Source organism: Zea mays, chromosome 2 (assembly GCF_902167145.1).
Source record: "Zea mays cultivar B73 chromosome 2, Zm-B73-REFERENCE-NAM-5.0, whole genome shotgun sequence".
In the NCBI taxonomy this organism is placed as follows: domain Eukaryota; kingdom Viridiplantae; phylum Streptophyta; class Magnoliopsida; order Poales; family Poaceae; genus Zea; species Zea mays.
Genome location: NC_050097.1, coordinates 35,240,136 through 35,267,067, shown reverse-complemented (window position 1 = coordinate 35,267,067; position 26,932 = coordinate 35,240,136). Strand labels below are relative to the sequence as shown.

General features: G+C 45.4%; 1 protein-coding gene and 1 pseudogene across 9 annotated transcripts; one reads left to right on the top strand and one right to left on the bottom strand.

Moving 5' to 3' along the window:
- Nucleotides 1–1,102: 1,102 nt before the first annotated feature.
- Nucleotides 1,103–4,946, bottom strand: LOC100194340 (uncharacterized). Of its 9 annotated transcripts, none has more exons than XM_008669082.4 (6): nt 4,572–4,946; nt 2,274–2,530; nt 2,123–2,188; nt 1,852–1,961; nt 1,725–1,778; nt 1,103–1,613 (listed from the first exon to the last, which is right to left on the bottom strand). In XM_008669082.4, the coding sequence occupies exons 2-6, from the start codon at nt 2,463–2,465 to the stop codon at nt 1,544–1,546; spliced, it is 492 nt and encodes a 163-aa protein (XP_008667304.1). In that variant the 5' UTR covers nt 2,466–2,530; nt 4,572–4,946; the 3' UTR covers nt 1,103–1,543. The 9 variants fall into 9 exon arrangements, with proteins under 9 accessions (XP_008667304.1, XP_008667305.1, XP_008667302.1 ...); XM_008669083.4 differs by having other exon boundaries at nt 2,274–2,527; nt 4,572–4,891; XM_008669080.4 differs by having other exon boundaries at nt 1,896–1,961; nt 4,572–4,887.
- A 16,725-nt stretch (nt 4,947–21,671) lies between these two features.
- LOC103646281 (peptidyl-prolyl cis-trans isomerase CYP19-3-like) lies at nt 21,672–22,010 on the top strand (annotated as a pseudogene).
- Nucleotides 22,011–26,932: the final 4,922 nt, after the last annotated feature.

The window sequence follows — 26,932 nt, the reverse complement described above, 5'->3', positions numbered from 1 at the left end:
AATTCTTTTTATATATTTGAAATATGCTTTCTTGTACGTCTATAAATATAGGCTCTCCCTGTAACTTGTTTGGTCCTCGTGGTTGTTTGGTCCTCCATATTGGAAGAGATTTTTCCACGTAAATTTTGGTGTCTATTTTATTTCTTAACGTAAGTTTATTACTAGCATAGTCTAAAAATATAAAAAACTTTATAAGAAAGATAAAAAGGAATTATATTAATAATAATCAAGAGACGACTGCTGTATAAATAGACAAAGAGATGAGATGTGTTACCTAGATCTCTATAGCCATCAATAGATTTGTAACGTGTCCGACCCCACTTTTAGGTCCGCTCGGTCGTCGTCCATGAATGCAGCACAGTTGCATCGTACAGAAATTAAACGGCTTTTGTTTTGATTTGGTTAAACTTCGCATCTAAACACCAGTGTGGAAAGCTTGGTAGTACACTGTACTGTACTACCGTCTCCACTGATCGAGAAATCGAACGAGTTTCGTACAATGCAGACGTGCAGTGCAGTGGTCATGGTAAGGCCCAAGCCCAACCATGGTGGGCTTCGGCTCTCGACTCAACGGTGCGCGAGTGAGGCCCGTCAGTACAAAGTAATTTCTGTCATTCAACTTCCTCTAACTTTCTCCTCTTTACTTCTCTGTTCTCTCGAATGAGTATAGCCTATTAGTACAAAATCATGGTGCTTAGACCACATTCTCTCGAATGAATTCTCCTCGAACAGTGACAACGGCCATTCATGAATTCGCAAAGAAATTCATGAATGACCATTCTGACTTCAGTTTGGACTCTCTGCGCTCTCAGAGTCAGAGCCCCGTTTTTATCAGAATTCAGAAACGAATAGTTAAAACTTGAAGGACAGGGAGACACTATTTATTCTGTGCCCAATTTTGCTTCTGTACATGTTCAGGAGTTCTTTTTTTCTTGCCACAATCTCAACCACAGGCCAGCTTTACACTCAAGACGTGTGGCAGCATGAAAGATTTGCACGGTCATAAGTTCACAACTTCGGAGACGAGCGCATCGGCAGTCATTAGGCTCTGCCTTGCCTGAATGTGCAGTTTCAGTTTCAGCAGCTGAGAGAAAGAGAAGGATATGGTGAGAGGGCATCTCAAGGAACATGCATTAAACTGCCCCCATTTACTTGCTGACAGGCCACAGACTGCTAGTTCACAAGTCAGTAAACACATAGTTACATAGTACTAGTACCACATGGAGACGCAGTTCAGGGCCGCTTCCATCTGTGTGGATCAGCTAGCAAGCAGATCACACATATACGGCGCCGACAGGTCACTGGTATAATACAAGGCGGCTGATACGGACACGCTTGCTTAATGCTTAGCTTCTTGTTAGGAGATCGAATTGGGTCAGGCGCTTGGAAACTGTACTACACGCGCACCATGCAGACACAGCAGTAGTACTTGCGCGGTTTCCTCCGGGCAGACCACCACCAGGCACAGGCCGGCAGCAGGCTCCTCCTCACCTGCGCCTGGTCGTGTTCGCCGGCGCCCACAGGTCGGCCCCGTTGCTCTGGGTCAGCTGCAGTGTCTGGTCCACCGGCACCAGGCACAGCCCGCGGCTCCGGAGGCTGTAGTGCTCGGGATCCTGGATCACATGCCGAACAGGATGCACGCGTGTTATATATGGTCTCGCGCTAGGTTTCGATGCACGAGAGAATTCAGTGCAGACGAGGGAGGACGCCGGCAGAGAGCTCACCTCAGGCGCGGCGCCGGCAGCCGGAGGAGCACGCATGTAAGGGGAGCTGAGGACCTGCAAAGGTCGGTGCCATTGCCCGTCGTCAGAGAGAAACGAAGGAGAGAAGCGAACTGAAGATGTCACGTACGTAGTGCCGGCCACCATGCGCGCGGTCACTGGTGGAACACCGACCTGGAGCTGCTGGTGCAGGAACCTGATGTACCCCGAGGCCTCCTGCAGAACGGAAGCCGTGTCTGTCTGCACAGCAAAAGCAAAGCAACGCAACGAGAGAAGCGAAACGTGTGATCATCGCAGCGCTTGCAATTCCAGTTGCGCGGACGACGACAAAGGACGGAACGGCAGAGGCAGTAGTGCAGGGTGTACAGCGAAAATTAAACTTTGGGAAAATAATACAATACCTTCCCGAACGGCGACACTAGCTGCTGGAGCGCCGCGACTCTCTCGCCGATCCTGTCCTTCTTCTCCTGCTCATCAAGAGAACTTTTGAGCCACCAGACCACCATGGGAAGGGAGGATTATTGCTACCGTCACGACTCACGCAGTGCGTACCTTGGGCGATACGGGCGCGGTTCTCGGGCTGTTGCTATTCCTCGGCCTCGGCTTCTTCGAGGACATGGGCATGCTTCCCAACTCCTCTGGCGGGCTCGCGGCGGCGGCGGCGGCGACGGCGGCTTTGGCACTGAAGTAGCCGTCGGTGTGGCTCCTTTTGCTGTGGTTGGCCACCACCTCGGCCATCATCATCTTGTCCACCCTCGCCGGCTCGATCGGCTTACCAGCTCCGTCCTTGCCCCGCGCGTGTTTCGCTGCTGGAATCCGGGAGGAAAGCGTAGCGGTAAGGGCAGAGGCAGACCGCAGAAGAGAGGAGCCTCAGCCTCCTCCTGCTTGGTAGGGTAAAAGCTGACTTTTACTACAGCCTGTAGCCCGTTGGTTCAGACGTCGGTTTCATGGGAAAATCGCTGCTGTCGTCGCGCTCCATGCATCCAAAAGCCCGGTCTTGTGCGAGCTAGCTAGTGTGACAGCGTTAAAGTACTTGGTACTATACTAATAACACGAATATTTTTTTTTAAAAAAAAAAAGATCGACGCGACGAGACGAGGTCAAGGATTTCAGTGACTTTAGCAACCTTTTTTTTTTTCCTGAACAGGAGGAACTTACAGTACTTGTGGAAAACTAATGGTTTAAATCATCAGTATGCACACGAAATGAAAAAGGATCTGTGGCTTCACCACCGTACCTTTGGACGCGAGTGCAGCCGTGCAGGGAAGGTGGCAGCCGCACTAGGAGATTCTGCGCATCAGAACTGTCCTGCTAGCTACCGCTGGCCCCCTCTCTCCCCTCACTCCAGTGAAGGCCAGCGACCTTGTCTGCAGTTATATATATATATATATATATATATATATATATATATATATATATATATATATATATATATATATATATATATATATATATATATATATATATATATATATATATATATATATATGATGTACACTGCTCATCTTTTAATTGGAGACTTTGTTTGGTTTCAAAATACAGTGCTGCCATTTGGACCTTATCTGAAGGTTTCTCTTTGGTAGCATAAAGAAAAATGGTTGGCTGGCGCTGGAAAAGACAAGGGAGTTCCAAGCTGACAGCTTGCGGTCCAGTTCGGAGATCTTGTCTTCGTTTCCAGCTGTTGTGTGCTTAAAAAACAATCGCAGCAAGCTAGAGGACATATCACTGGTCAGAGCAAATAAACTAAGGTACGTGGTAATCCTTATCCACCAGCGTCAGCGTTACATGCCTGTAGGACATTAGGAGCTGACGGGTTTCAGAGCTATCGTAAAGCATAATCATGTCTGAGCATGAACGAAAAGCTACCGCCGTTTGCAGCGCGAAATTAATCGTACGGGTCTACATCATCTCGCTCCTTGATTACAGGGGCTGATATGATGGCGCCGTCACGTATTTCGGCTCGTAAATGATCAGTTGTAGCTAGCGACATGCGGAAGACGTACGTACGACAGGCAGGCGCCAGCTGTTGGACGTCAGGCAGGCTCTAGCTAGCGACGGCGGTGCTGCTGCAACTGCACTAGCGTTCTTCCATTTGGGCGTCATTCATTCTGATTGAGAGAGAGAGAGAGCAGGCAGGCCTATTGTATTGACTGCGCACTGTGGCGCTAGCAGCAGGGAAACCGTTCATGATTGACTGACGAATTTGTCTAGTAGTAGCTGTAGCACTAGCTAGGTTGTTTTGCAGTTCCGATCATCAGACAAGAGACACCGTACGTTATTATATATTTTGCCGATCACGCGTGCCAGCAGCGGAAAAAAATTTGGTGCAGCACTACTGCAAACAGTCTGGTTTACAGCTCCTCACAAAAAATGATGATAGATCCCACCTGCAGTAGCAATAACATAACTACAACGTTATCTGGTGGACCTGCAGGTGGAGTCTATCTGCCTTTTTGTGAGGGGCTGTAAACAATATGATTTGCAGCAGAGCTGCACCAAATTTTTTTCCGCAGTAGCAGCCTTTAAACCAAAGTGGGAGGCCGCCTTGAATACGCTCGTCGATCCTACCCTCCTCGCGACGTCGTTAGCAGCACATCCATTGATTATCGGGAGGCGAGAATAAGTTGCGTTAATTAGCAGTAATCGCACGTCTAATTATTAAAACCGGTCGCCGCCGACGTAGGCCCATACCGGTAGCCACCCCCTCCCCCGGGGGAGCCAGCTGTGCGGAAAGGACGACGCAAGAACACGATCGAGCATGCATGCATAGGCATAGCAGCAATATAATACGCCAATACCAGTCCAAGGAAAAGAAGAAGAAGAAAAAAAGTGAAACGGGTAAGGTCTTACCAGGCACAGGCAGGATCAGCGGCGATGGACTCTGAGATGGGCAGGAGCTGTCGATCTGCGTCACCGGCGCGGCGGCCGGGAAACGACCAAACCAGCAGCAGCTAGCACTAGCAGAGCGGGCGGCGGCGGGACGTGCGATTCTTCTCCCTTTTCCCCGCTTTTTTTTCCTTAACCCGGAGGACGCGCCGCGAAGAGGAGAAGAAAGATGCTGCTGTGCGGGGGAAGAGCCTGCGTTGGGGAAGAATTGAAGGAAGAGACGAGGCTTTAGGCAAGCAGGGTTTTAAGGATGGACGATGGTGGGATCAGGGAAGAGGTCCGGCCCTGACCGTCCGTTTATATCTCTACTATTTCTTAAGAGGGTAAGGAGGGCGTCCACACCCTCATCATGGCTCCACCCTCCCCACCCCCGCTAATCTCGCTGCCACCGCTCACGCCCTCCTATTCGTCTCCACCGCGCTAAACTCGCCGCGGCAGTGCCCGAATTTTTTGTTTTTTAGCCCCTTTCGAGTCAAAAATTTACGTTTGGACCCCCAGAAATTTTATTTGCACGTTTGGACCCGAAGCTCGGCGCCACAGGCTGTGGCGCCGAGGTAACACAGCTCGGCGCCATAGCCTATGGCGCCGAGCTTCGTGACGTGGCAGTCCTGCGTGGCACCTAGCTCGGCGCTACAGATCTTGGCGCCGAGCTAGGAAAAACCCGCAAACTGCCTTCTCTCTGCGCGTTTCTTCTCTTCTCTGCTCATTCCAAATCACGCCGCCGCCGTTTACGAAATCGCCGCCGCCGTCCACAAATCGCCGCCGCCTGCCCCAGCTCCGGCTCGCCGCCGCCCGCCCGCCCGGCCCAGCTCCAGCTCGCCGCCGCGATCCCCGCTCGAGCTCCGCCCGAGCTCGCCCGGAGTCACTGCCGCCGCCCGCCCGCCCCGAGTCCCTGCCGCCGGCCGCCCGCCCCGCTCCAGCTCCGGCCCGGCTCGCCGCCGCCCGCCCCACGCAGTCCACTGCCGCCCCGAGCTCGCCCGCAGTCCACTGCCGACCAGTCCCCGCCGCCCGGAGTCCGGCCAACGATCGGCCACCGCCCGCTCCGGCCCCGGTAGCTCCCGCCCCCACTGCCGACCAGTATTTTTTTAATTTCTTAGTTTGTAAACTAGTAGTAATTAGTTAGGTATCCACTTATTTATTGTTTAGTAAATAGTTAGATATTTCGTTGTTAGTGTTTATTAAAATAGTTAGCTAGTTTGTTGCGTAGTATATTGATAGTGTTTAGTAAATTCTTAGTGATTATATAGTTACCATTTTGTTTAGCGCATTGATATTACATGTTTTCTGTGTTGGCAACCATCGTGTTGTCGTTTATTCGCAGGTTCTATAAACATCACTTTACAGGGGAGGTGCTGCCAAATTTTTTACTGACAATTGGTTTTTTTTACGTAGGTGTTCGTCCGACTTGACCTTCTCCACCGTTAGCTGGACTCGTACGCGTTCTCAGGTATACATAGTTTTCGTACATTATTTATAGATTATGTAATTTCGTTTGATGTGTTCATTTAATATTTACTGTATAGTTATTAGTTAATATATATTTATTACTTAGTAAGTTAGTAGGCTTAAGTATATAGCCATTATTGAGTTAGTAATCCATTTTTGCAATAGATGGACAGCCTAGTAACACTATACCATGGAGGAAGGGTGGAGATAGATGCTTATGGGAGTGTTACTTTTGATGGTATGAAGATCGTGACCATGTTGTTCGTTGAAAGACCATCTTTTGACCAGCTTTTGGCTCGAGCTTGTGAGGAGATTAGTTGCGACATAAACGACCCTAGAATATCAATTCAGGGTTTGTTGTCCCATATTACATATGGAACATTTGTCCGACGGTTGATCTCCATTACCTCAGAAGATGATGAGAGCACCTAGAGGGGGGGTGAATAGGTGATCCTGTAATAACTTAACTTATAGCCACAAAAAAAACTTGTTAAGGGTTAGCACAATAATTGCCAAGTGGCTAAAGAGGACATCTTGCACAATACAACAATCACAGAGAATTCAACACAGAGGAGACACGGTGATTTATCCCGTGGTTCGGCCAAGTACAAAACTTGCCTACTCCACGTTGTGGCGTCCCAACGGACGAGGGTTGCAATCAACCCCTCTCAAGCGGTCCAAAGACCCACTTGAATACCACGGTGTTTTGCCTTGCTTATCTTTATCCCACTCGCGAGGAATCTCCACAAATTGGAGTCTCTCGCCCTTACACTTAAGATTCACAAAGAAGCACGGAGTAAGGGAGGGAAGCAACACACACAAATCCACAGCGAGATGCGCACACACACGGCCAAGAATCGAGCTCAAAGACTATCTCACAGTTTCTCACAAGAACAGAGCTCGAATCACTTAGAATCACAAACGGATGCGCAAAGACTCAGTGTGGATGATCAGGAATGCTCAAGAGTTGCTTGGTGTCCTCCTCCATGCGCCTAGGGGTCCCTTTTATAGCCCCAAGGTAGCTAGGAGCCGTTGAGAACAAATCTGGCAGGCCATCCTTGCCTTCTGTCGTCGGGCGCACCGGACAGTCCGGTGCACACCGGACACTGTCCGGTGCCCGATTTCTTTCCTTAACAGGCGCAGCCGACCGTTGCCAACCGTTGCAGATCTGGCGCACCGGACAGTCCGGTGCACACCGGATAGTCCGGTGCCTCCTTCCGACCGTTGGCCAGGCCACGTGTCCCGCGCAGATCGCGCGGCCGACCGTTGGCTCAGCCGACCGTTGGCTCACCGGACAGTCCGGTGCACACCGGACAGTCCGGTGAATTTTAGCCGTACGCCGTCGGCAAATTCCCGAGAGCGGCGTCTTCAGGTCGAGGCAGCCTGGCGCACCGGACACTGTCCGGTGCACCACCGGACAGTCCGGTGCCCCAGACCGAAACAGCCTCTTGGCTGTACACAGCCAAGTCTTCTCTTCTCTTCTTCTTTCTGTTTCTAACACTTAGACAAGTATATTAGTACACAAAACCAATGTACTAAGACATAGAAACATACCTTTGCTCTAGATTTGCACTTTGTTCATCCATGAGCATTGATTCACATTTAAGCACTTATGTTGACACTCAATCACCAAAATACTTAGAAATGGCCCAAGGGCACATTTCCCTTTCAATCTCCCCCTTTTTGGTGATTTATGCCAACACAACATAAAGCAACTAGAACAAGTGCAAAATCACTTCAAATAGAACTCAAATCTATTTTGATTCATTTTTGGCATATATGGATCATCCTTTGCCACCACTTGGTTTGTTTTTGCAAATCAAACTCAAATCTTTATTTCTATGTCAAACACACATGTTGAGGCATAAAGAGAGTCATTCCAAAAGAGATTGATCAAAGATTTCAAAAACTCCCCCTATTTCCCATAATCAACACTTCTCCCCACAAGAAGCCAACTTTTGACAATAGAGACAATAAGAGACAATAAAAGCTTTTGACAAAACAAACCAACTTTTGACAATAGAGACAATAAGAGACAATAAAAGCTTTTGACAAAACAAAAACTCTATTCTACTATTTTCAAAATCTCTCAAGTGGTAGCTGATCCATTTATCACTTTGGCCTTTATTTTCTCCCCCTTTGGCATCAAGCACCAAAACGGGATCAATCTTGGCCTTTTTAACCCCATTGCCTCACCAAAGTCTTCAATTAAGAGCAAATGGCAATAAGAGTTCATGAGATGAACTTGGAATTAGTTACCCTCTCATCGGAGTGCAGTGGAAGTCTTTCATGGTCCAAGTCCACCTTTTCCCTTTCAATTCTCCTTCGAGACTAAATCAAGCAAACTCAAGCATATGGTTAGTCTCAAAGGGTCAAGTTGTAACACATCTCCCCCTAAACATGTGCATCACTTTGCAACGGACTTGTGAGGTCCAGGGAGTGTTTGTACAACTTGAGCACCACAATAAGCAACAAAATGCATAAGGAACATGATCAATGGCATAAACACATGTATGCTATAAGTCAATCCAAGTTTCGCGAATCTAAGACATTTAGCTCACTACGCAGCCTGCAAAAGGTCTTCTCATCTAGAGGCTTGGTAAAGATATCGGCTAGCTGGTTCTCGGTGCTAACATGAAACACTTCGATATCCCCCTTTTGCTGGTGGTCTCTCAAAAAGTGATGCCGGATGTCTATGTGCTTTGTGCGGCTGTGCTCAACATAATTTTCCGCCATGCGGATAGCACTCTCATTATCACATAGGAGTGGGACTTTGCTCAGATTGTAGCCAAAGTCCCTGAGGGTTTGCCTCATCCAAAGTAGCTGCGCGCAACACTGTCCTGCGGCAACATACTCGGCCTCAGCGGTGGATAGGGCAACGGAAGTTTGTTTCTTAGAGTTCCATGACACCAGGGACCTTCCTAAGAATTGGCACGTCCCCGATGTACTCTTCCTATCGACCTTACATCCAGCATAGTCGGAATCTGAGTATCCAACCAAGTCAAAGGTAGACCCCTTTGGATACCAAAGCCCGAAGCAAGGCGTAGCAACTAAATATCTAAGGATTCGCTTCACCGCCACTAAGTGACATTCCTTAGGATCGGATTGAAATCTAGCACACATGCATACGCTAAGCATAATATCCGGTCTACTAGCACATAAGTAAAGCAAAGAACCTATTATTGACCGGTATGCTTTTTGATCAACGGACTTACCTCCTTTGTTGAGGTCGGTGTGTCCGTCGGTCCCCGTCGGAGTCTTTGCCGGCTTGGCGTCCTTCATCCCAAACCGCTTTAGCAGATCTTGCGTGTACTTCGTTTGGGAGATGAAGGTGCCGTCCTTGAGTTGCTTCACTTGGAACCCAAGGAAGTAGTTCAACTCGCCCATCATCGACATCTCGAATTTCTGCGTCATCACCCTGCTAAACTCTTCACAAGACTTTTGGTTAGTAGAACCAAATATTATGTCATCGACATAAATTTGGCACACAAACAAATCACCATCACATGTCTTAGTGAACAGAGTTGGATCGGCTTTCCCAACCTTGAAAGCATTAGCAAGTAAAAAGTCTCTAAGGCATTCATACCATGCTCTTGGGGATTGCTTAAGTCCATAGAGCGCCTTAGAGAGCTTACACACGTGGTCGGGGTACCGTTCATCCTCGAAGCCAGGGGGTTGCTCCACGTACACCTCCTCCTTTATTGGCCCGTTGAGGAAAGCGCTCTTCACATCCATTTGGTACAACCTGAAAGAATGATGAGCGGCATATGCTAGCAAGATACGAATTGATTCTAGCCTAGCCACAGGAGCAAAAGTCTCCTCAAAGTCCAAACCTGCGACTTGGGCATAACCTTTTGCCACAAGTCGAGCCTTGTTCCTTGTCACCACTCCGTGCTCGTCCTGTTTGTTGCGGAACACCCACTTGGTTCCCACAACATTTTGCTTGGGACGAGGCACCAGTGACCAAACTTCATTGCGCTTGAAGTTGTTGAGTTCCTCCTCCATGGCCAATATCCAATCCGGATCTAGCAAGGCCTCCTCTACCCTGAAAGGCTCAATAGAAGAGACAAAGGAGTAATGTTCACAAAAATTAACTAATCGAGACCGAGTAGTTACTCCCTTGCTAATGTCACCCAGAATTTGGTCGACGGGATGATCCCTTTGTATCATCGCTCGAACTTGGGTTGGAGGTGCCGGTTCCGCTTCTTCCTCCATCACATGATCATCTTGTGCTCCCCCTTGATCACACGCCTCCTGTTGATGAACCTGTTCATCGTCTTGAGTTGGGGGATGCACTGTTGTTGAGGAAGAAGGTTGATCTCGTTCAACTTGTTCCTGTGGCCGAACTTCTCCAATCGCCATGGTTCTTATAGCGGCTGTCGGAACATCTTCTTCATCTACATCATCACAATCAAAAACTTGCTCTCTTGGAGAGCCATTAGTCTCATCAAATACAACGTCGCTAGAGACTTCAACCAAACCCGATGATTTTTTGAAGACTCTATACGCCTTTGTATTTGAGTCATAACCTAACAAAAACCCTTCTACAGCTTTGGGAGCAAACTTAGAATTTCTACCTTTCTTCACTAGAATGTAGCACTTGCTCCCAAATACACGAAAGTAAGATACATTGGGTTTGTTACCGGTTAGTAGCTCATACGACGTCTTCTTGAGGAGGCGATGAAGGTAGACCCTGTTGATGGCGTGGCAAGCCGTGTTCACGGCTTCCGTCCAAAAGCACTCGGGGGTCTTGAACTCTCCTAGCATCGTCCTCGCCATATCGATGAGCGTCCTGTTCTTCCTCTCTACCACACCATTTTGCTGTGGTGTGTAGGGAGCGGAGAACTCATGCTTGATCCCTTCTTCTTCAAGGAATTCCTCCACTTGAAGATTCTTGAACTCGGACCCGTTGTCGCTCCTTATCTTCTTCACTTTGAGCTCAAACTCATTTTGAGCTCTCCTGAGGAAGCGCTTGAGGATCCCTTGGGTTTCAGACTTATCCTGCAAAAAGAACACCCAAGTGAAGCGGGAAAAGTCATCAACAATAACCAGACCATACTTACTTCCTCCTATGCTCAGATAGGCGACGGGTCCGAAGAGATCCATATGCAACAGCTCCAGAGGTCCTGAAGTGGTCATCACATTCTTGCTGTGATGCGTTCCTCTCACCTGTTTACCTGCTTGACAAGCTGCACAAGGTCTATCTTTTTCGAAATGCACGTTAGTCAAACCTATCACGTGTTCTCCCTTTAGAAGCTTGTGAAGGTTCTTCATCCCCACATGTGCTAAGCGGCGATGCCACAGCCAGCCCATGCTAGTCTTAGCTATTAAGCATGCATCTAGACCGGCCTCTTCTTTTGCAAAATCAACTAAATAAAGTTTGCCGTCTAATACACCCTTAAAAGCTAGTGAACCATCACTTCTTCTAAAGACAGACACATCTACATTTGTAAATAGACAGTTATATCCCATATGACATAATTGACTAACGGATAGCAAATTATATCCTAGACTCTCTACTAAAAATACATTAGAGATAGAATGCTCATTAGAAATTGCAATTTTACCTAACCCTTTTACCTTGCCTTGATTCCCATCACCGAATATAATTGAATCTTGGGAATCCTTATTCTTGACGTAGGAGGTGAACATCTTCTTCTCCCCCGTCATATGGTTTGTGCATCCGCTATCAATAATCCAGCTTGAACCCCCGGATGCATAAACCTGCAAGGCAAATTTAGGCTTGGGACTTAGGTACCCAACTCTTGTTGGGTCCTACAAGGTTAGTGCAAATATCCTTAGGGACCCAAATGCAAGTTTTGTCTCCCTTGCATTTTGCCCCTAACTTCCTAGCAACAATTTTCTTATCCTTTCTACAAATGGCAAAAGAAGCATTTAAAGCACAATAAATTGTAGAAGGTTCATTTACTACTTTCCTAGGAGCATTGCAAGCATAATAAATGATAGAAGGTTTGTTCACAACTTTTCTAGGAACATGAGCAAAATTTCTCCTAGGCATATGCACAACATTTCTCCTACACATATCTCTATCATGCTTATAGGAAGAACTAGAAGCAAACATGGCATGAGAATCATAAGCATGTGAATCAAAACCATTATAAGCATTTCTAGCATGTCTCCTATCATGGTACAAGAAAGCATGGTTCCTTTTAGCACTAATAGCCATAGGGGCCTTCCCTTTCTCCTTGACGAAGATGGGAGCCTTATGGCTTGTTAAGTTCTTGGCCTCTCTCTTGAAGCCAAGACCATCCTTAATTGAGGGGTGTCTACCCACCGTGTAGGCATCCCTTGCATATTTTATTTTATCAACTTCACTCTTGCTAGTCTTAAGTTGAGCATTAAGACTAGCCACTTCATCATTTAGTTTTGAAATTGAAACTAAGTGTTCACTACAGGCATTAACATCAAAATCCTTACACCTAGTGCAAATTGTAATATTTTCAACACAAGAGTTACTTGCTACTTCTAGTTTAGTAGTTAAAACATCAATTTCACCTTTTAAAGAAGAAATGGTTTCATTACAAGTAGAAAGTTCACCAGAAAGTATTCCATTTCTTTTAACTTCTAAAGCAAGTGAATTTTGTGCACTAACAAATTTATCATGTTCTTCATATAAAAGGTCTTCTTGTTTCTCTAAGATTCTATCCTTTTCATTTAAGGCATCAATCAACTCATTAATCTTAGCTATCTTAGTTCTATCTAATCCCTTGAATAAACTAGAGTAATCAATTTCATCCTCACTAGATTCATTATCACTAGAAGAATCATAAGTATTAGCATTACGAGTGATTACCTTCTTTTCCCTTGCCATGAGGCAAGTGTGATGCTCGTTTGGGAAGAGAGCCGATTTGTTGAAGGCAGTGGCGGCGAGTCCTTCGTCGTCGGAGTCGGACGAAGAGCAATCCGAATCCCACTCCTTTCCAAGGTGTGCTTCGCCTTTGGCCTTCTTGTAAACCTTCTTGTTTTCTCTCTTCCCATTTTTTTCTTGCTCCTGGTCACTATCATTTTCGGGACAGTTAGCAATAAAATGACCAAGCTTACCGCATTTGAAGCATGATCGCTTTCCCTTGGTCTTGGCCTTGCTTGGCTGTCCCTTTCGACCTTTTAGCGCCGTCTTGAATCTCTTGATGATGAGAGCCATCTCTTCATCATTGAGCCCGGCCGCCTCAACTTGCGCCACCTTGCTAGGTAGCAACTCCTTGCTCCTCGTTGCCTTTAGAGCAATGGGTTGAGGCTCGTGGAGTGGACCGTTCAACGCGTCGTCGACGTATCTTGCCTCCTTGATCATCATCCGCCCGCTCACGAATTTTCCAAGTACTTCCTCGGGCGTCATCATCGTGTACCTGGGATTCTCACGAATATTGTTCACGAGATGAGGATCAAGAACGGTAAAGGACCTGAGCATTAGGCGGACGACGTCGTGATCCGTCCAGCGCGTGCTTCCATAGCTCCTTATTTTGTTGATAAGGGTCTTGAGCCGGTTGTATGTTTGAGTTGGCTCCTCTCCCCTTATCATGGCGAATCGTCCAAGCTCGCCCTCCACCAACTCCATCTTGGTGAGCATGGTGATGTCGTTCCCCTCGTGAGAGATCTTGAGGGTGTCCCATATCTGCTTGGCATTATCCAAGCCACTCACCTTATTGTACTCTTCCCTGCACAAAGACGCTAAGAGAACAGTAGTAGCTTGTGCATTTCTATGAATTTGTTCATTTATAAGCATAGGGCTATCCGAGCTATCAAATTTCATTCCATTCTCCACAATCTCCCATATGCTTGGATGGAGAGAGAATAAGTGACTACGCATTTTGTGACTCCAAAATCCGTAGTCCTCCCCATCGAAGTGTGGAGGTTTGCCAAGAGGAATGGAAAGCAAATGCGAATTCGAACTATGTTGAATACGAGAATAATCAAATGAAAAGTTCGAATTGACCGTCTTTTTGTAGTCGTTGTCATCATCCTTTTGGGAAGAAGTAGACTCATCACTATCGTCGTAGTAGATGATCTCCTTGATGCGCCTTGTCTTCTTCTTCTTCCCTTCCTTCCGTCTATGCCCCGAGCCGGAGTCGGTAGGCTTGTCGTCTTTCGGCTCGTTGACGAAGGATTCCTTCTCTTTGTCGTTGATCACGATTCCCTTCCCCTTAGGATCCATCTCTTCGGGCGGTAAGTCCCTTTGTGAAGAGAACGGCTCTGATACCAATTGAGAGCACCTAGAGGGGGGGTGAATAGGTGATCCTGTAATAACTTAACTTATAGCCACAAAAAAACTTGTTAAGGGTTAGCACAATAATTGCCATGTGGCTAAAGAGGAGATCTTGCACAATACAACAATCACAGAGAATTCAACACAGAGGAGACACGGTGATTTATCCCGTGGTTCGGCCAAGTACAAAACTTGCCTACTCCACGTTGTGGCGTCCCAACGGACGAGGGTTGCAATCAACCCCTCTCAAGCGGTCCAAAGACCCACTTGAATACCACAGTGTTTTGCCTTGCTTATCTTTATCCCACTCGCGAGGAATCTCCACAAATTGGAGTCTCTCGCCCTTACACTTAAGATTCACAAAGAAGCACGGAGTAAGGGAGGGAAGCAACACACACAAATCCACAGCGAGATGCGCACACACACGGCCAAGAATCGAGCTCAAAGACTATCTCACAGTTTCTCACAAGAACAGAGCTCGAATCACTTAGAATCACAAACGGATGCGCAAAGACTCAGTGTGGATGATCAGGAATGCTCAAGAGTTGCTTGGTGTCCTCCTCCATGCGCCTAGGGGTCCCTTTTATAGCCCCAAGGCAGCTAGGAGCCGTTGAGAACAAATCTGGCAGGCCATCCTTGCCTTCTGTCGTCGGGCGCACCGGACAGTCCGGTGCACACCGGACACTGTCCGGTGCCCGATTTCTTTCCTTAACAGGCGCAGCCGACCGTTGCCAACCGTTGCAGATCTGGCGCACCGGACAGTCCGGTGCCTCCTTCCGACCGTTGGCCAGGCCACGTGTCCCGCGCAGATCGCGCGGCCGACCGTTGGCTCAGCCGACCGTTGGCTCACCGGACAGTCCGGTGCACACCGGACAGTCCGGTGAATTTTAGCCGTACGCCGTCGGCAAATTCCCGAGAGCGGCGTCTTCAGGTCGAGGCAGCCTGGCGCACCGGACACTGTTCGGTGCACCACCGGACAGTCCGGTGCCCCAGACCGAAACAGCCTCTTGGCTGTACACAGCCAAGTCTTCTCTTCTCTTCTTCTTTCTGTTTCTAACACTTAGACAAGTATATTAGTACACAAAACCAATGTACTAAGACATAGAAACATACCTTTGCTCTAGATTTGCACTTTGTTCATCCATGAGCATTGATTCACATTTAAGCACTTATGTTGACACTCAATCACCAAAATACTTAGAAATGGCCCAAGGGCACATTTCCCTTTCAGATGATTGGGTGATATATTTAAGAATTGTGAAGACGATGGTTCCACCATGTTTGGACTCATGCTGGAGACGTTGTAATATGAACTATGTTATGTGTTTTGGACTATGTGTTGTGGAACTTGTATTTTGGACTTTGTTTGTGGACATTGTATGAAGAACTATGTTCTGTGGATGTTTTTATATTCGATGTTATTTTGTGATGTATTATATGTTGAAATGCTTATATGTCTTATAATATGTGATTATTTGAACTGTGGTTGTTAATAAAACAAGGGGAACTCTTGCAAATTTTTTTGTGAACTGTAAAAAACATAATAAGCAATAAGTAACGCATCTTTAGAGTTATAAATTATTTTTGATACGTAAATACTACATAATAGGCTACAATTCTTCAGTCTGAATCACAATCTATGAGTAACTCATCTTCGGAGTCATCCGTCGCGCAATCCTCAACAACTACCTCATTCCACTTGCTGCATTGTCCTACATCACACTTGTCACCAGTTCTTTTGTAATAATTGGCTTCTACTTCATCTGCAGCTTGGGAGAATAGCTCATCCTCAGCCTCAGCCTCATCAGACTTCTTCTTGTAATAAGCTGCCTCTACCTCTGCAGCGGCCTGAGACATAAACTCATCCTCTTCCTCTTGAGCACGTAATCCTGCCTCAGCTAGTGCGATGAGCTCACTCAACCTTGACGTGTCGTCCTCCTCTTCTTCATGTAATCCTGCCTCTGCGAGGGCGATAAGCTCACTCAATCTAGATGTGTCGTCGTCCTCCTCCTCCATCAGCTCAACCGTTGCCATTTTATCCTGAACATATCTCGCATGCGCCTCATCGGCCAAATAGTTTACGCCGCTTCCAATCTCTGCAAATATAATGAGAAAATTAAGTTAGCAAAGTCAGGATAAATAAATTGTACTAACATAATTATAATATCATTTATCTCACTTACTTCCCTTGAGGCGATCAGCAAGATTATCCAACATCTGTTTCTCGGCTTGAGCCGCTTCCCATTCCCTTGCATCCTGTGCTCTCTTCTCATCTGCCGCCTTCAACCTCCTATACTCTGCACGCTTCGGGCTATCATAAAAGGCAGATTTTGCTTCCCTACGCATGTCGCGTATGCAATCGTTAATGTACGAATCGACGAGCCGAGATCCACAACGCATCTTCTGTCCCATTATTCTCTTGGACTCTATTGTGCGCATCACCTCTCCTTTGTCGTCGTAACTCTCCCAACTGCATTTCCTCGTCTCCTACAAAAAAATAGTAAGTACCGCTATAACATTACATCTGGTGCAAAAAAATACCAACCTCATCGTAATCGACCATATGTCCACAAAAATATCCAACACCAAGCTCCAAAGGAACTAATCCATACTTAGCTTCAATACCACATTTGCAGAGTACTGGATCAAATTTGACCTCTTCTGCCGCCCACCCCATGTATCTCTTTTCCTTTACCTCTGGCTCTGGCCAATGGGACAAAGGACCATACAACCACTCTCTGAAACGACACTTACGCCACCCGTATGGCTGCAGGAGAAAAAATTAGTAATTTATTGTAAATAAAAACTAGTTCATACATTTAGCGTATCAATGGGCTCACATAATCAATGTTCGGACAACAGAACTGCTTGTCATAGTCTTCGTCGATGACAGCACGGTCTCCACAATCGCATCGAGGCGGTGAGTCCATCCGTCTTTCTGTTGCTACCTCCTTCTCCGCATCCGTCATTGGTGGAGGATTCGGGGGAGGAGGTACCCAACGCTTAAAACGCTCATGACTGGTCTTTCCACTCAACCAATTAACGAAAAGAAGATATCGAGGGTCAAATTTATCAGGACCATCGATCCACTGGAAAAAGAAACACCTCTGATGTCCCTAAAATAATGGAAAGATGCACTATTACATATCTACAAAATAATGAATGCGAACAAAATTAAGTGACAAGTCATAAGCTACGTACGTTCAAAGTGCCACAAAGGTAGTAGCAGCGAGCAGCCGTGTCTGGATGTTGTGATTGATGTACCTAAGCCAGTCTGCCACAGTCACAGTTAGGCACGGGGAGTTCAGGAGGAACAGGAGCATCCTTACTAGATACGTCCGGATATAACTCCCGAGGACGACCTCTCTTCTGCCACAACGCCTCTCGGTACATGTCTTTCATCTAATAAAAACGATTATAATTATCACTTGTACCTATTATGCTTTATAATAAGTTTACACAAACTAATAATCGAAATGATAATATAATAGGTGTATACAAATTATTAAACTAACAACCCAATATACAAAACGAATCAGTTGGAAATCATACCTTGGTCTACGAAGTGAACCAACTCAAATCTTTGAATCCAGCAAATTTTGACGAAGTTTGGAAATGTGATGAAATGAGCTGCTCTCGGCCAGCCGCGCGGGCGTTTTTATAGGAATTTGTAGCTCGGCGCCAAGATCTGTGGCGCCGAGCTACGAGGCCGCGCCGCCACCACGTCAGAGCCAGGTCAGCCCTGGACGCAACTAGCCGTTGCTGCCACGTCACAGCTCGGCGCCATAGGCTGTGGCGCCGAGCTGTGTTAGCTCGGCGCCACAGGCTATGGCGCCGAGCTAAGGGTCCAAAACTGAGTTTAAAATTTTTTAGGTCTAAACGTGATTTTACTTCTATTTAAGGGCTAAAATACAAAAAATTCGGCGGCAGTGCGTCCTCCGCCCCACCTTCCCGAAAATGTCGTCGCCCCCGTCACCACGCGGGCCGGCCCCCATCCCCACGCGATGATTGTGCCCCCATCTCACGTCTCCCTCCCTCCCTCCCATTCTGCGCAAACCAAGCGACGACATGGCCCGATGCCCTCTTCCCGGGGTGGTGCCTGATGCCCTCGCCCTCTTCCCGGTCGCCGCCCTCCACCATTCCTGAGCTCGCCGCCAGCCGCTGGATCCCATCCCGACCATGGCCTTGTGCCCCCCTCCGCCTTTTCCACTGGTCGCTGGAGCCCAGCTCGCCACGGCCTCGTGTCCCCCTCCGCCTCCACCAGGCACCACCATGGCAGGAAGACAAATACCCCAACGTCGCCGCCTGCCTGTTTGCAAAGGGGCAAAACCCATATGACTTCGAATCGATTTGCCTGCGGTGCTCGCGACGAAGGGAATGGCAAACTCCTTCTCCTTCCCACTGATGAAGCCGACAGAAATCGTGGAGGCACTGCACAGCTACAGCATCGGCCCTAGCTCCAGCCTCACCGAGGTCCTCACCCTCTTCCTTGCTAGCATCGTCGGGTATGCCTTCATCGATCCCCCTCCCTAGCTGTCCTGTCTCACCAAGATCCGGCCCCATCCCTGGATTTGCTTCATGGGGGCATTTTGCCCGTTGCAGCGACAATCAACATCTCGCGGGGATCACCTCTACCCTCACCAGCTATGGCCACTCCCCGACATTTAGCATCTGACATCCTAAACAAACTCAACGCTGGATGTAGTCTTGAAACATGTTAAACACCACAAATGCAAGTTTGGTTTGTGTTTATGTTTCTGCTTCTGGTGTTTTTTTTCTTCAAAAATAATTGTCTTTACTGTGTAGCCAGGGAAGGTGCGATATTGCCTCAATACCTCAATATAAGTGAAGATGAGTACAGGAAGACCATTAAAGTAAATGTGATAAGACCTTGGTTCCTAATGAAGGTGATTGCAAAATAATCTATTGTGTTCTTGACCTAGATTATTGGTACTGAGAGAGGATTATATCCAGGTGCTACAACATATGGTAACAGCTTGGGATTGCACATAGAGCAGGAGAACAATTATTCTTAGAAGTTAGTCTGTTCTTGATCAGAGATCACAAAAAATATGCTTGTGTTGACAGCAACTCCTCTAGGCCCAAGAAAAAATGGGTGAACCACCATAATTCCTGACAGATGTGAGTACACTTTCTTTACTAAGAAGGTTCCATTACCCCTAATGTAGGTCCAAGCATCGTTACTGTTGAATGTAGAGAACTTATTCTGCCATTAAGCTCCTGGTATGTTTTAGAGGGGAAGAAATCAATTGTTATGAATGTTAAATCATTCCATAACCATTTTGATAGTAATGCTTCTTCTTTTTGTGATTTAGTTCTTACAGGTGATTGTATTTGTAGCCTACATTTTGTTTTGGGGTCTATAGTGGTTTATACCAGTACCTTTTCATGTGCTTGTGAAGAGCCACATGAAGTTATATTGACATAAACCATTGGCTGCTGTCCGATTCCTGATGTTTTTACGTATGCATTTTGTGTCTCAACGTAGTTAGCTGAAAACCACCACATCACACTAAAAGCACATTCTTTACCTTTAGTAAACGTAAACCTATTAGACCATGTGGAACAGCACTGATCAGCACCACATCTGAAATAGAGCGAGGAAAATTACAAAAGGTGCACAGTGCATTCAGGGCATCTGCGATATGCTAACATTATCTTATTAGATTTCTCTCTACAAGCCAAAAAGGGCCGGTCGAAGAAGCCAATGATTGACATAGCTTGCAATTGCAGGATTCGAAGGCTGGGCGTGACTTGGCCTCAAATCAGTCATCAGCCCTCTCGGAGGCAGTTTTAATCTGTCAAATAACAGGTTAAAAAGAGAGATATGAGTGGAAACTTAGAACGGAGGAAGTGAAAGCCAAATCAGTGGTTTATGTCAATATAACATGAAAAGCCACATGAAGTTTTTGAAACGTGCTTCCATCCACAGGTTTGATCCTCAAACGAGACTGTTGACTGGTTATTTGGGAACTACTCGGAGAAGGCCATTTGCATAAGGCTCATTTTTTTCCCAGGTAAACCTCAAATACACTCATGTTACATACTACTATTTTACTTTGTTATTTGTTTCTTGACTTCTGAATTCTCATGCAAATGTCCTGTTGTATAGAGAGACAATGTGTGTATTGCATATTATGGCTCAAGTTATTAAATGAACTGAAATTCAGAAAAATAACTGAAATAGTTCGCCTTGTCCAAACAAAATTACAGTGAACACCAAATGGAGCATGTTTGAGTCCTGAGCGGCAACGATAGAGTTATGTGAACAAATGGAGCATGTTTGAGTCCAGAGCAAGTAATTAACATCTTCAATATTTATGTGGTGCGTAAACTGAACATAGGAACAACACTTTTAAGGAGTAGTAGCTTTGTTTTTTATATACATTTGAATTATTCCTATCAAAGATTCCTAATAAGGTCAGGGTTCTGAAACAAATTCAAATGGTGTGTAGTTTCAGTTTAGAATTTCCATATTGAATATAGCTGATTGATTGTGAAACTAAGACATGACGATATATTTACCATTGTAATTTACATAAGATGATTGTTTAAGATAATTCCTTACATATGAGATTGCGCCATCAGTAAGTAATACCCTTCTATTGTCATAATGAATGTCACTTGACAACATTCTCTTTTAGTCACCAGGTCATACTTATGGCGTCGCCACCACAACCAAAGCAGCTGGTGCTCGCTACGTCATCCACGGATCCGGACCTGGCTGCCTTGGACCTCCGCACCGGCGTGGAGGACTATGTCATCCACGGATCTAGGCCTGGCTGCCTGGGACCTCTGCACCTGGTGTGGAGGACATTTGCCTCTGCCCTGGCGCTTCCCGCCCTCGGTCGCTCGCCTCAGTTGCCGACCGCTTCCTTGCCTTCGCTCAAGCTTTTCCCGCTGGCCATAACTCTGGGACCATCCACATCTACTACTGGGACAAGGTAAGCACGGTCTGCATAAAACCCCGAACGACGCTCTTGAACTCTGAACCATGACCCCGAGTCGTTTCCTGATTTCAATTCCAGCCGCAAGTGGTCGTCTAGAGCTTGTGCATTACTGAAAGGAAAAATCCCTATACCAAGCCAATCTACTTGGTTCTTTAGTTTGATTTGATTTTATTATTTACTAGAGGTGTTTTGGTTATTAACGTTTCAATTGCTGAAGTTATACTCTGCATCTGGTTACTGCATAACTTACTATTATGTACTGCACTAATTCTTAATTTTCAAGTTTGCTGACATTGGAACCCAGTAACTATGCAATCTGAAGGGTGAGATAAAGACTTATAACTATTTATCTTTATTTTCTTCTCATACATTCATGTGATATGTCCATATTATTATCTAATTGTGCCAACTCTGTCAATCCACCACGTCATCCCAGGCTTCATGTGCCAAGGCGGCGACTTCACCCGGGGCAACGACACTGGCGGCGAGTCCATCTACGGCGCCAGGTTCACCGACGAGAACTTGAAGCTGCGCCACACGGGGCTCGACGTGCTCTCCATGGCCAACGCGGGGCCCGACACCAACGACTCCCAGTTCTTCATCTGCACCGCACAGACGCCCTAGCTTGACGGCAAGCACGTCGTCTTCGGCAAGGTCGTCGATGGCTACGCCATCGTGGACAAGATGGTGGCTGTCGGTTCTCAGTCAGGTGCCACGGTCGAGATCATACGCATCGAGGACTGGGACCAGCTTGCCGACGACTGAGGGACTCGTTGTGTCCGATTGTAACCAAATGAATGGATCAATAAATTTGTTTTATTTCTTTTGTTTCCTGTGGAGATGGATATCGACCTGTAGGTAATTATGGATGGATGGAGCGGTGATTTGATCAAGACATCTGTATTTGTTACTCTTGGCATGAGCGCCGCCTGATGACCAAGATCCACAGGACTTCTGATTCTTTGGTGGTGGTTTTTTTTACAACAGAAGTGATAGTAAAAAAGATGATTTTCCCCCTTGCCTACAGACCAGCCTAGGTATTCATCACTGGTATCCACTCCTTGCAGTATGCTTTAATTTTGTTCTTGCTACTGCTATAATTGATCCTTCTTAATTTCTTTTTCTTTTTGCCTTTTCTACAAATTAGGAAGGCACATGAAAAAAGGGGTGGTACATGTTTTGATGGTTTTCATTACATAGGACATGTGAAATACTATTAGAACATCTGCGTATAAATAATTATCTTTTAGATTTTTTGTCTTGTTAGCATGATGAAAGGGAAATAGGGTCAAACCTTTTCCTAAATGATTTTGGTGGTTGAATTGCCCAACACAAATAATTGGACTAACTAGTTTGCTCTAGATTATATGCTCTACAGGTGCCAAAGGTTCATCTACAACTATTCTAAATCGACTGTCCGGAATACCGTAGATTATTCCGGACAGGAGAAGCTTTTTGGATAAACAGACTAAGCGCGGACCGTCCGGGCCCTTGCGGCGAACCGTCCGCGACACCAGGATGATCCTCGGACAAGAACCAATGCAAAAACATGTGTCTCTACTGCGGACCGTCCGATGGAAGAGCAAGCACCGTCTGAGACCACACGCGGACCGTCCGGGCCCTTGTGGCGGACCGTCCGCGACACCGAGTTGACTTCGACCAGGAACTACAAATCAGGGACAGTCCGACTAAACCGCGGACCGTCCAGCTACAACGTGCGGACCGTCCGGCTATAATTCGCGGACAGTCCGCATGTGAAGACCTAGTTCAGCCCGAAGGTGACAAGTTGAGCAAAAGGAATTATAGAGCTGGCGCGGACCGTCCGGGACCAAGGGCGGACCGTCCGCGTGGTGTCACCGAGGCAGATAGCCGTTGATCTAACCGTTGATCTGTCAGAAGTATCCGTTGAAGATGTCAGAATCGACCGTTGGAGGGTCGCGGACCGTCCGGGCCCTAGCCGCGGACCGTCCGCCAGTGCAATTTCTGGCAGATGCGCCCCAACGGCTATATGGGTGGTTGAGGGCTATAAATACCACCCCAACCGGCCACTTCAAGTGTGGGAGCCCAAGCAACATTCCAAGTCACATAGTTGACATACTCAAGCCCTCCCAACCACCTATATTCATTGATCCATCCTATACACAAGATTTAGTCCACTACAACCAACACAAGTGCCACAAAAGAGAGAGCAAGCAATTGAGAGCTACTCAATTGAGTTTAGCCCTAGCGCCTTGTGAGATTCATTGAGAGATAGTGTGTGCTACATCTTTGTGTTCATTTGCGCGTGGAGTTTTTGACTCCCATTCGAACTTCCTCCAAAGTGTTGGAGGCTTGTAAAAGCTAGCAAGAGACACCAAAGATTGTGGTAGTCCTTGTGGGATCAAGAGTGATCCTTGAGAAGAAGAAGAGCTCGCCGATCCTTGTGTGATCGGGAGAGAGGGAAAGGGTTGAAAAAGACCCGTCCTTAAGTGGACTCCTCAACGGGGACTAGGCCTTCGAGGGCCGAACCTCGGTAAAACAAATCACCCGTGTTCATTGTGCTTTTGCTTGTGATTTGTTTGCTTTCCCTTACTCTAAGTTCTCTTGCACTATTCTTTACTCATATCATTTGGTGTTGCTTCAAGTTAAACTCTCATTTAAGTGAAGCAACGCTCTGCAAGAAAGAACTTGAGTTAGTGCTCTTTTCATCTAAGCTTTCTTGCTTTGTTATCATAGACTTATTAGTTGTATTGATTTATCTCTCCCGCATTATTTAGCAATACTCCTTTCAAGCAAGAACTTAGTTTCTATTCTCCGATATTTATATATCTTGTTCTAACCACTAATCAAGGGATCTAGTTGGGGGATAAAGTTTTAATTTTCAGGTTCTGCCTATTCACCCCCCCCCCTCTAGGCGACTTTCAATTGGTATCAGAGCTAGGCACTTCATCTTGAGTCTAACAACTCGAAGTGATGGCTCGTAAAAGATCCCAAAAGAACAAGAAGACATCTTCCAAGGAAAACACGGAGGTAACTCTTGAAATATTACTTTCCGATTGTTCTAATTATGATTCATGGTCTACTAGAGTTATAAATGCCTTTAGAACCGTAGATCCACAATTAGAACAAATTTTAGACAAGAGTATTATCCCTCCTAACTATGATAGGGAAAATGTTTCCGATGAAGACCAAAGATGTATTCGCTTAAACTATCTAGCTTTTGACATCTTGGTTAATTCTCTTAGCAAGGAAGATTATCATGCCCTCATAATGAATCATTATGAACATATTCCCGATGCGCATGATATTTGGACTAGAATTAGAAGCAATTTTAATAAGTCCAAAAATGATAGTTCATTTTGTGCTTCTACTTCCTTTGGTATTTGTGATACTAACCCTTGCAAGGGAGAAGAAGAAAATGAACGATGGAGACCAAACGATGAATCCATCTCTCCAAAAGGTTTGTCTTCCCATTTCGATTCCCACATGTGTTGTGTAGCTAATGAAAATGATAGCGGAAGCACAAACGAGGATGAGGAGGAAGAAAGAAGCTTTGTGCATCTCTACGCTCGCCTAAGCCAAGAAGATAAGGCGGTCATGCTCAAACTTCTAGAAAGAGCGAGAGAACAAAGCGAAGCTCGTCAAAGGCTAGAAGATATTCTCTCCATAAAGATGCAACACTTTGACGAGTTGACTAAAGAACATGAGGAGCTAAAGTGCTCTCATGTTGATTTGGTCCAAAGGTATGAAACTATTTCAATTGAGCAAGATAACGCTTTACATTGTATCGCTCAATTAGTAAATAGGAATACCTTGCTTAAGGACCAAATAGAAAAGCTAAAAGTTGAAAATCTAGCTTTTCAAAATAAATATGATATGCTTCTATGTTCTCATGAAAATCTTATAGATGATCATATCATATTAAACATTGCTCATGAGGTTGTGATAGAAAATTTAAAATCCCAACAACCTCACTCATGCACATGTATTCAAATTGATACTATATTACCATGTGCTAATGCTTGTTGTTCGTCGACAAGCAAATCTTCTTTTGAGCTAGAATCTACAGGAACAAATGATGATTCATATCAAAAGCTCAAAGAAGAAAATGAGAGGCTAAAGAAGAGCTTGACACAACTTAAAGGGAAATGCATTGCCCAACCTTCTCAAGATAACCGTGATCACATGGTGAAGAAGCTTGAGACAGGAACAACCGTGGCATGCACTACATCCCTTGAAGAAAATGTCAAGGATTTGAGGATTGCCATGAGGAGGAAACAAAAGATGGAATTCAACACCTCCTCCAAAAGCCTCAACCACGCCTCCACAAAAGGTAACATCCAAGGTAATGATCAAGCCACACGTCACATTAAAAGGTGTAGTGAATGCTTTAAAGAGGGGCACTTGATTAGGTCATGTCCCTACATCAAAAATGGCTTGATTATTAACAAGGATGATAGACTTTGTTTTAAATGCTCTAAGAAGGGACACTTGCTTAGATCTTGTCCCCATTTAAAACAAAAAGGCATAGGGTTAGAAAAGAAAGTTTTTACTAACCATGTAGCAGGGAACAAGCAAGGAAAGAAGAAAACTTCAAAACTTGAAAAACGCCTATGCTACACATGCCGAAGAAAGGGACATCAATGCAAGGATTGTCCCATTGGTAACAATTCCACTCCTAGCTTGTCAATTAATTTTCATGTAACTAGGCAACCCAAAATTGCAACTTGTGCTAGAAAGGTAACAAGTTTACCAAGCGCTAGCACAAAGGACACTTGGGTTCCTAGATCTTTGTTTACTAACCTTAACGGACCCATCAAGCGATGGGTACCAAAATGTGCTTGACAAGATTTGTAGGAGAAGGAGATGATATGAACCTTTGGGGTGCTTGAGGGAGTTAATTCAATTCTTATCAACTCAAGCTATCAATCTTCAAATGATCTACATATTCAAGAGTGACCCAAGGTTATTTCAATATGTTATTCAAAACCCATATCATCTCGGGGAAGATATTGATGTTGTAGGAATTAAAGAATTATCATGTGCGGAATTTCAAAGCCTACAACATGGAGGAAAGTCAAGGGATGGTAACATTTATATTCTTAAGTACAATTATCTTAATTTGTCATGTGTCTTGTGTAGTCACATAGAAATAGAAAGCACTTAAGGATGTTTTAAAATTATGTCATCATTCTTTGAAGAAATTCCTTTCATATGGTAGAATGTGTATTTATCAATTCTATATTATGACAATCTACATGTTTTAAATTGTTGCAAGTTCACATGGCATGTCTTTACATTAATTATTCTATTATTGCCATGTTCTAGGTATAAAGAGATATTTCATGTTCTTAAAAGAATAAGGTGTCATATAAGAAATTCAAATTCTTAGGACACTTATAAAAGGAAAAATTCTCTCTATAGCTAGAAAAGTGAGACTAATGTTTTTATCTAAGTAATTTAAGTAGTCTCACTTGTAGAGAATAAGTTTCTCTATGGAAATGCGTATCTCATCATGTCTAGGAAATTCTATCCAATAATTCATGTTGTATCTCTTATTGCTCAATTGGATATGATTCTTTCACATTTATCGCTTTCCAAATCATGATTTAGATTTATTCCTATAATCTCAAAGGATTAGTTATGCTTGTTTTATGAGTTAAAATTGAGCATAACATCATCTATGAATAATCTAGTTCATTCTATGG

Coding starts and splice junctions, on each gene's coding strand:
- LOC100194340 (XM_008669080.4), bottom strand. CDS start 2,465: ATGATGATGGCCGAGGTGGTGGCCAACCACAGCAAAAGGAGCCACACC. Junction 2,189..2,273: donor CCGCGCCCGTATCGCCCAAG/GTACGCACTGCG, acceptor CTTGATGAGCAG/GAGAAGAAGGACAGGATCGG. Junction 1,614..1,724: donor CTGCCGGCGCCGCGCCTGAG/GTGAGCTCTCTG, acceptor CATGTGATCCAG/GATCCCGAGCACTACAGCCT.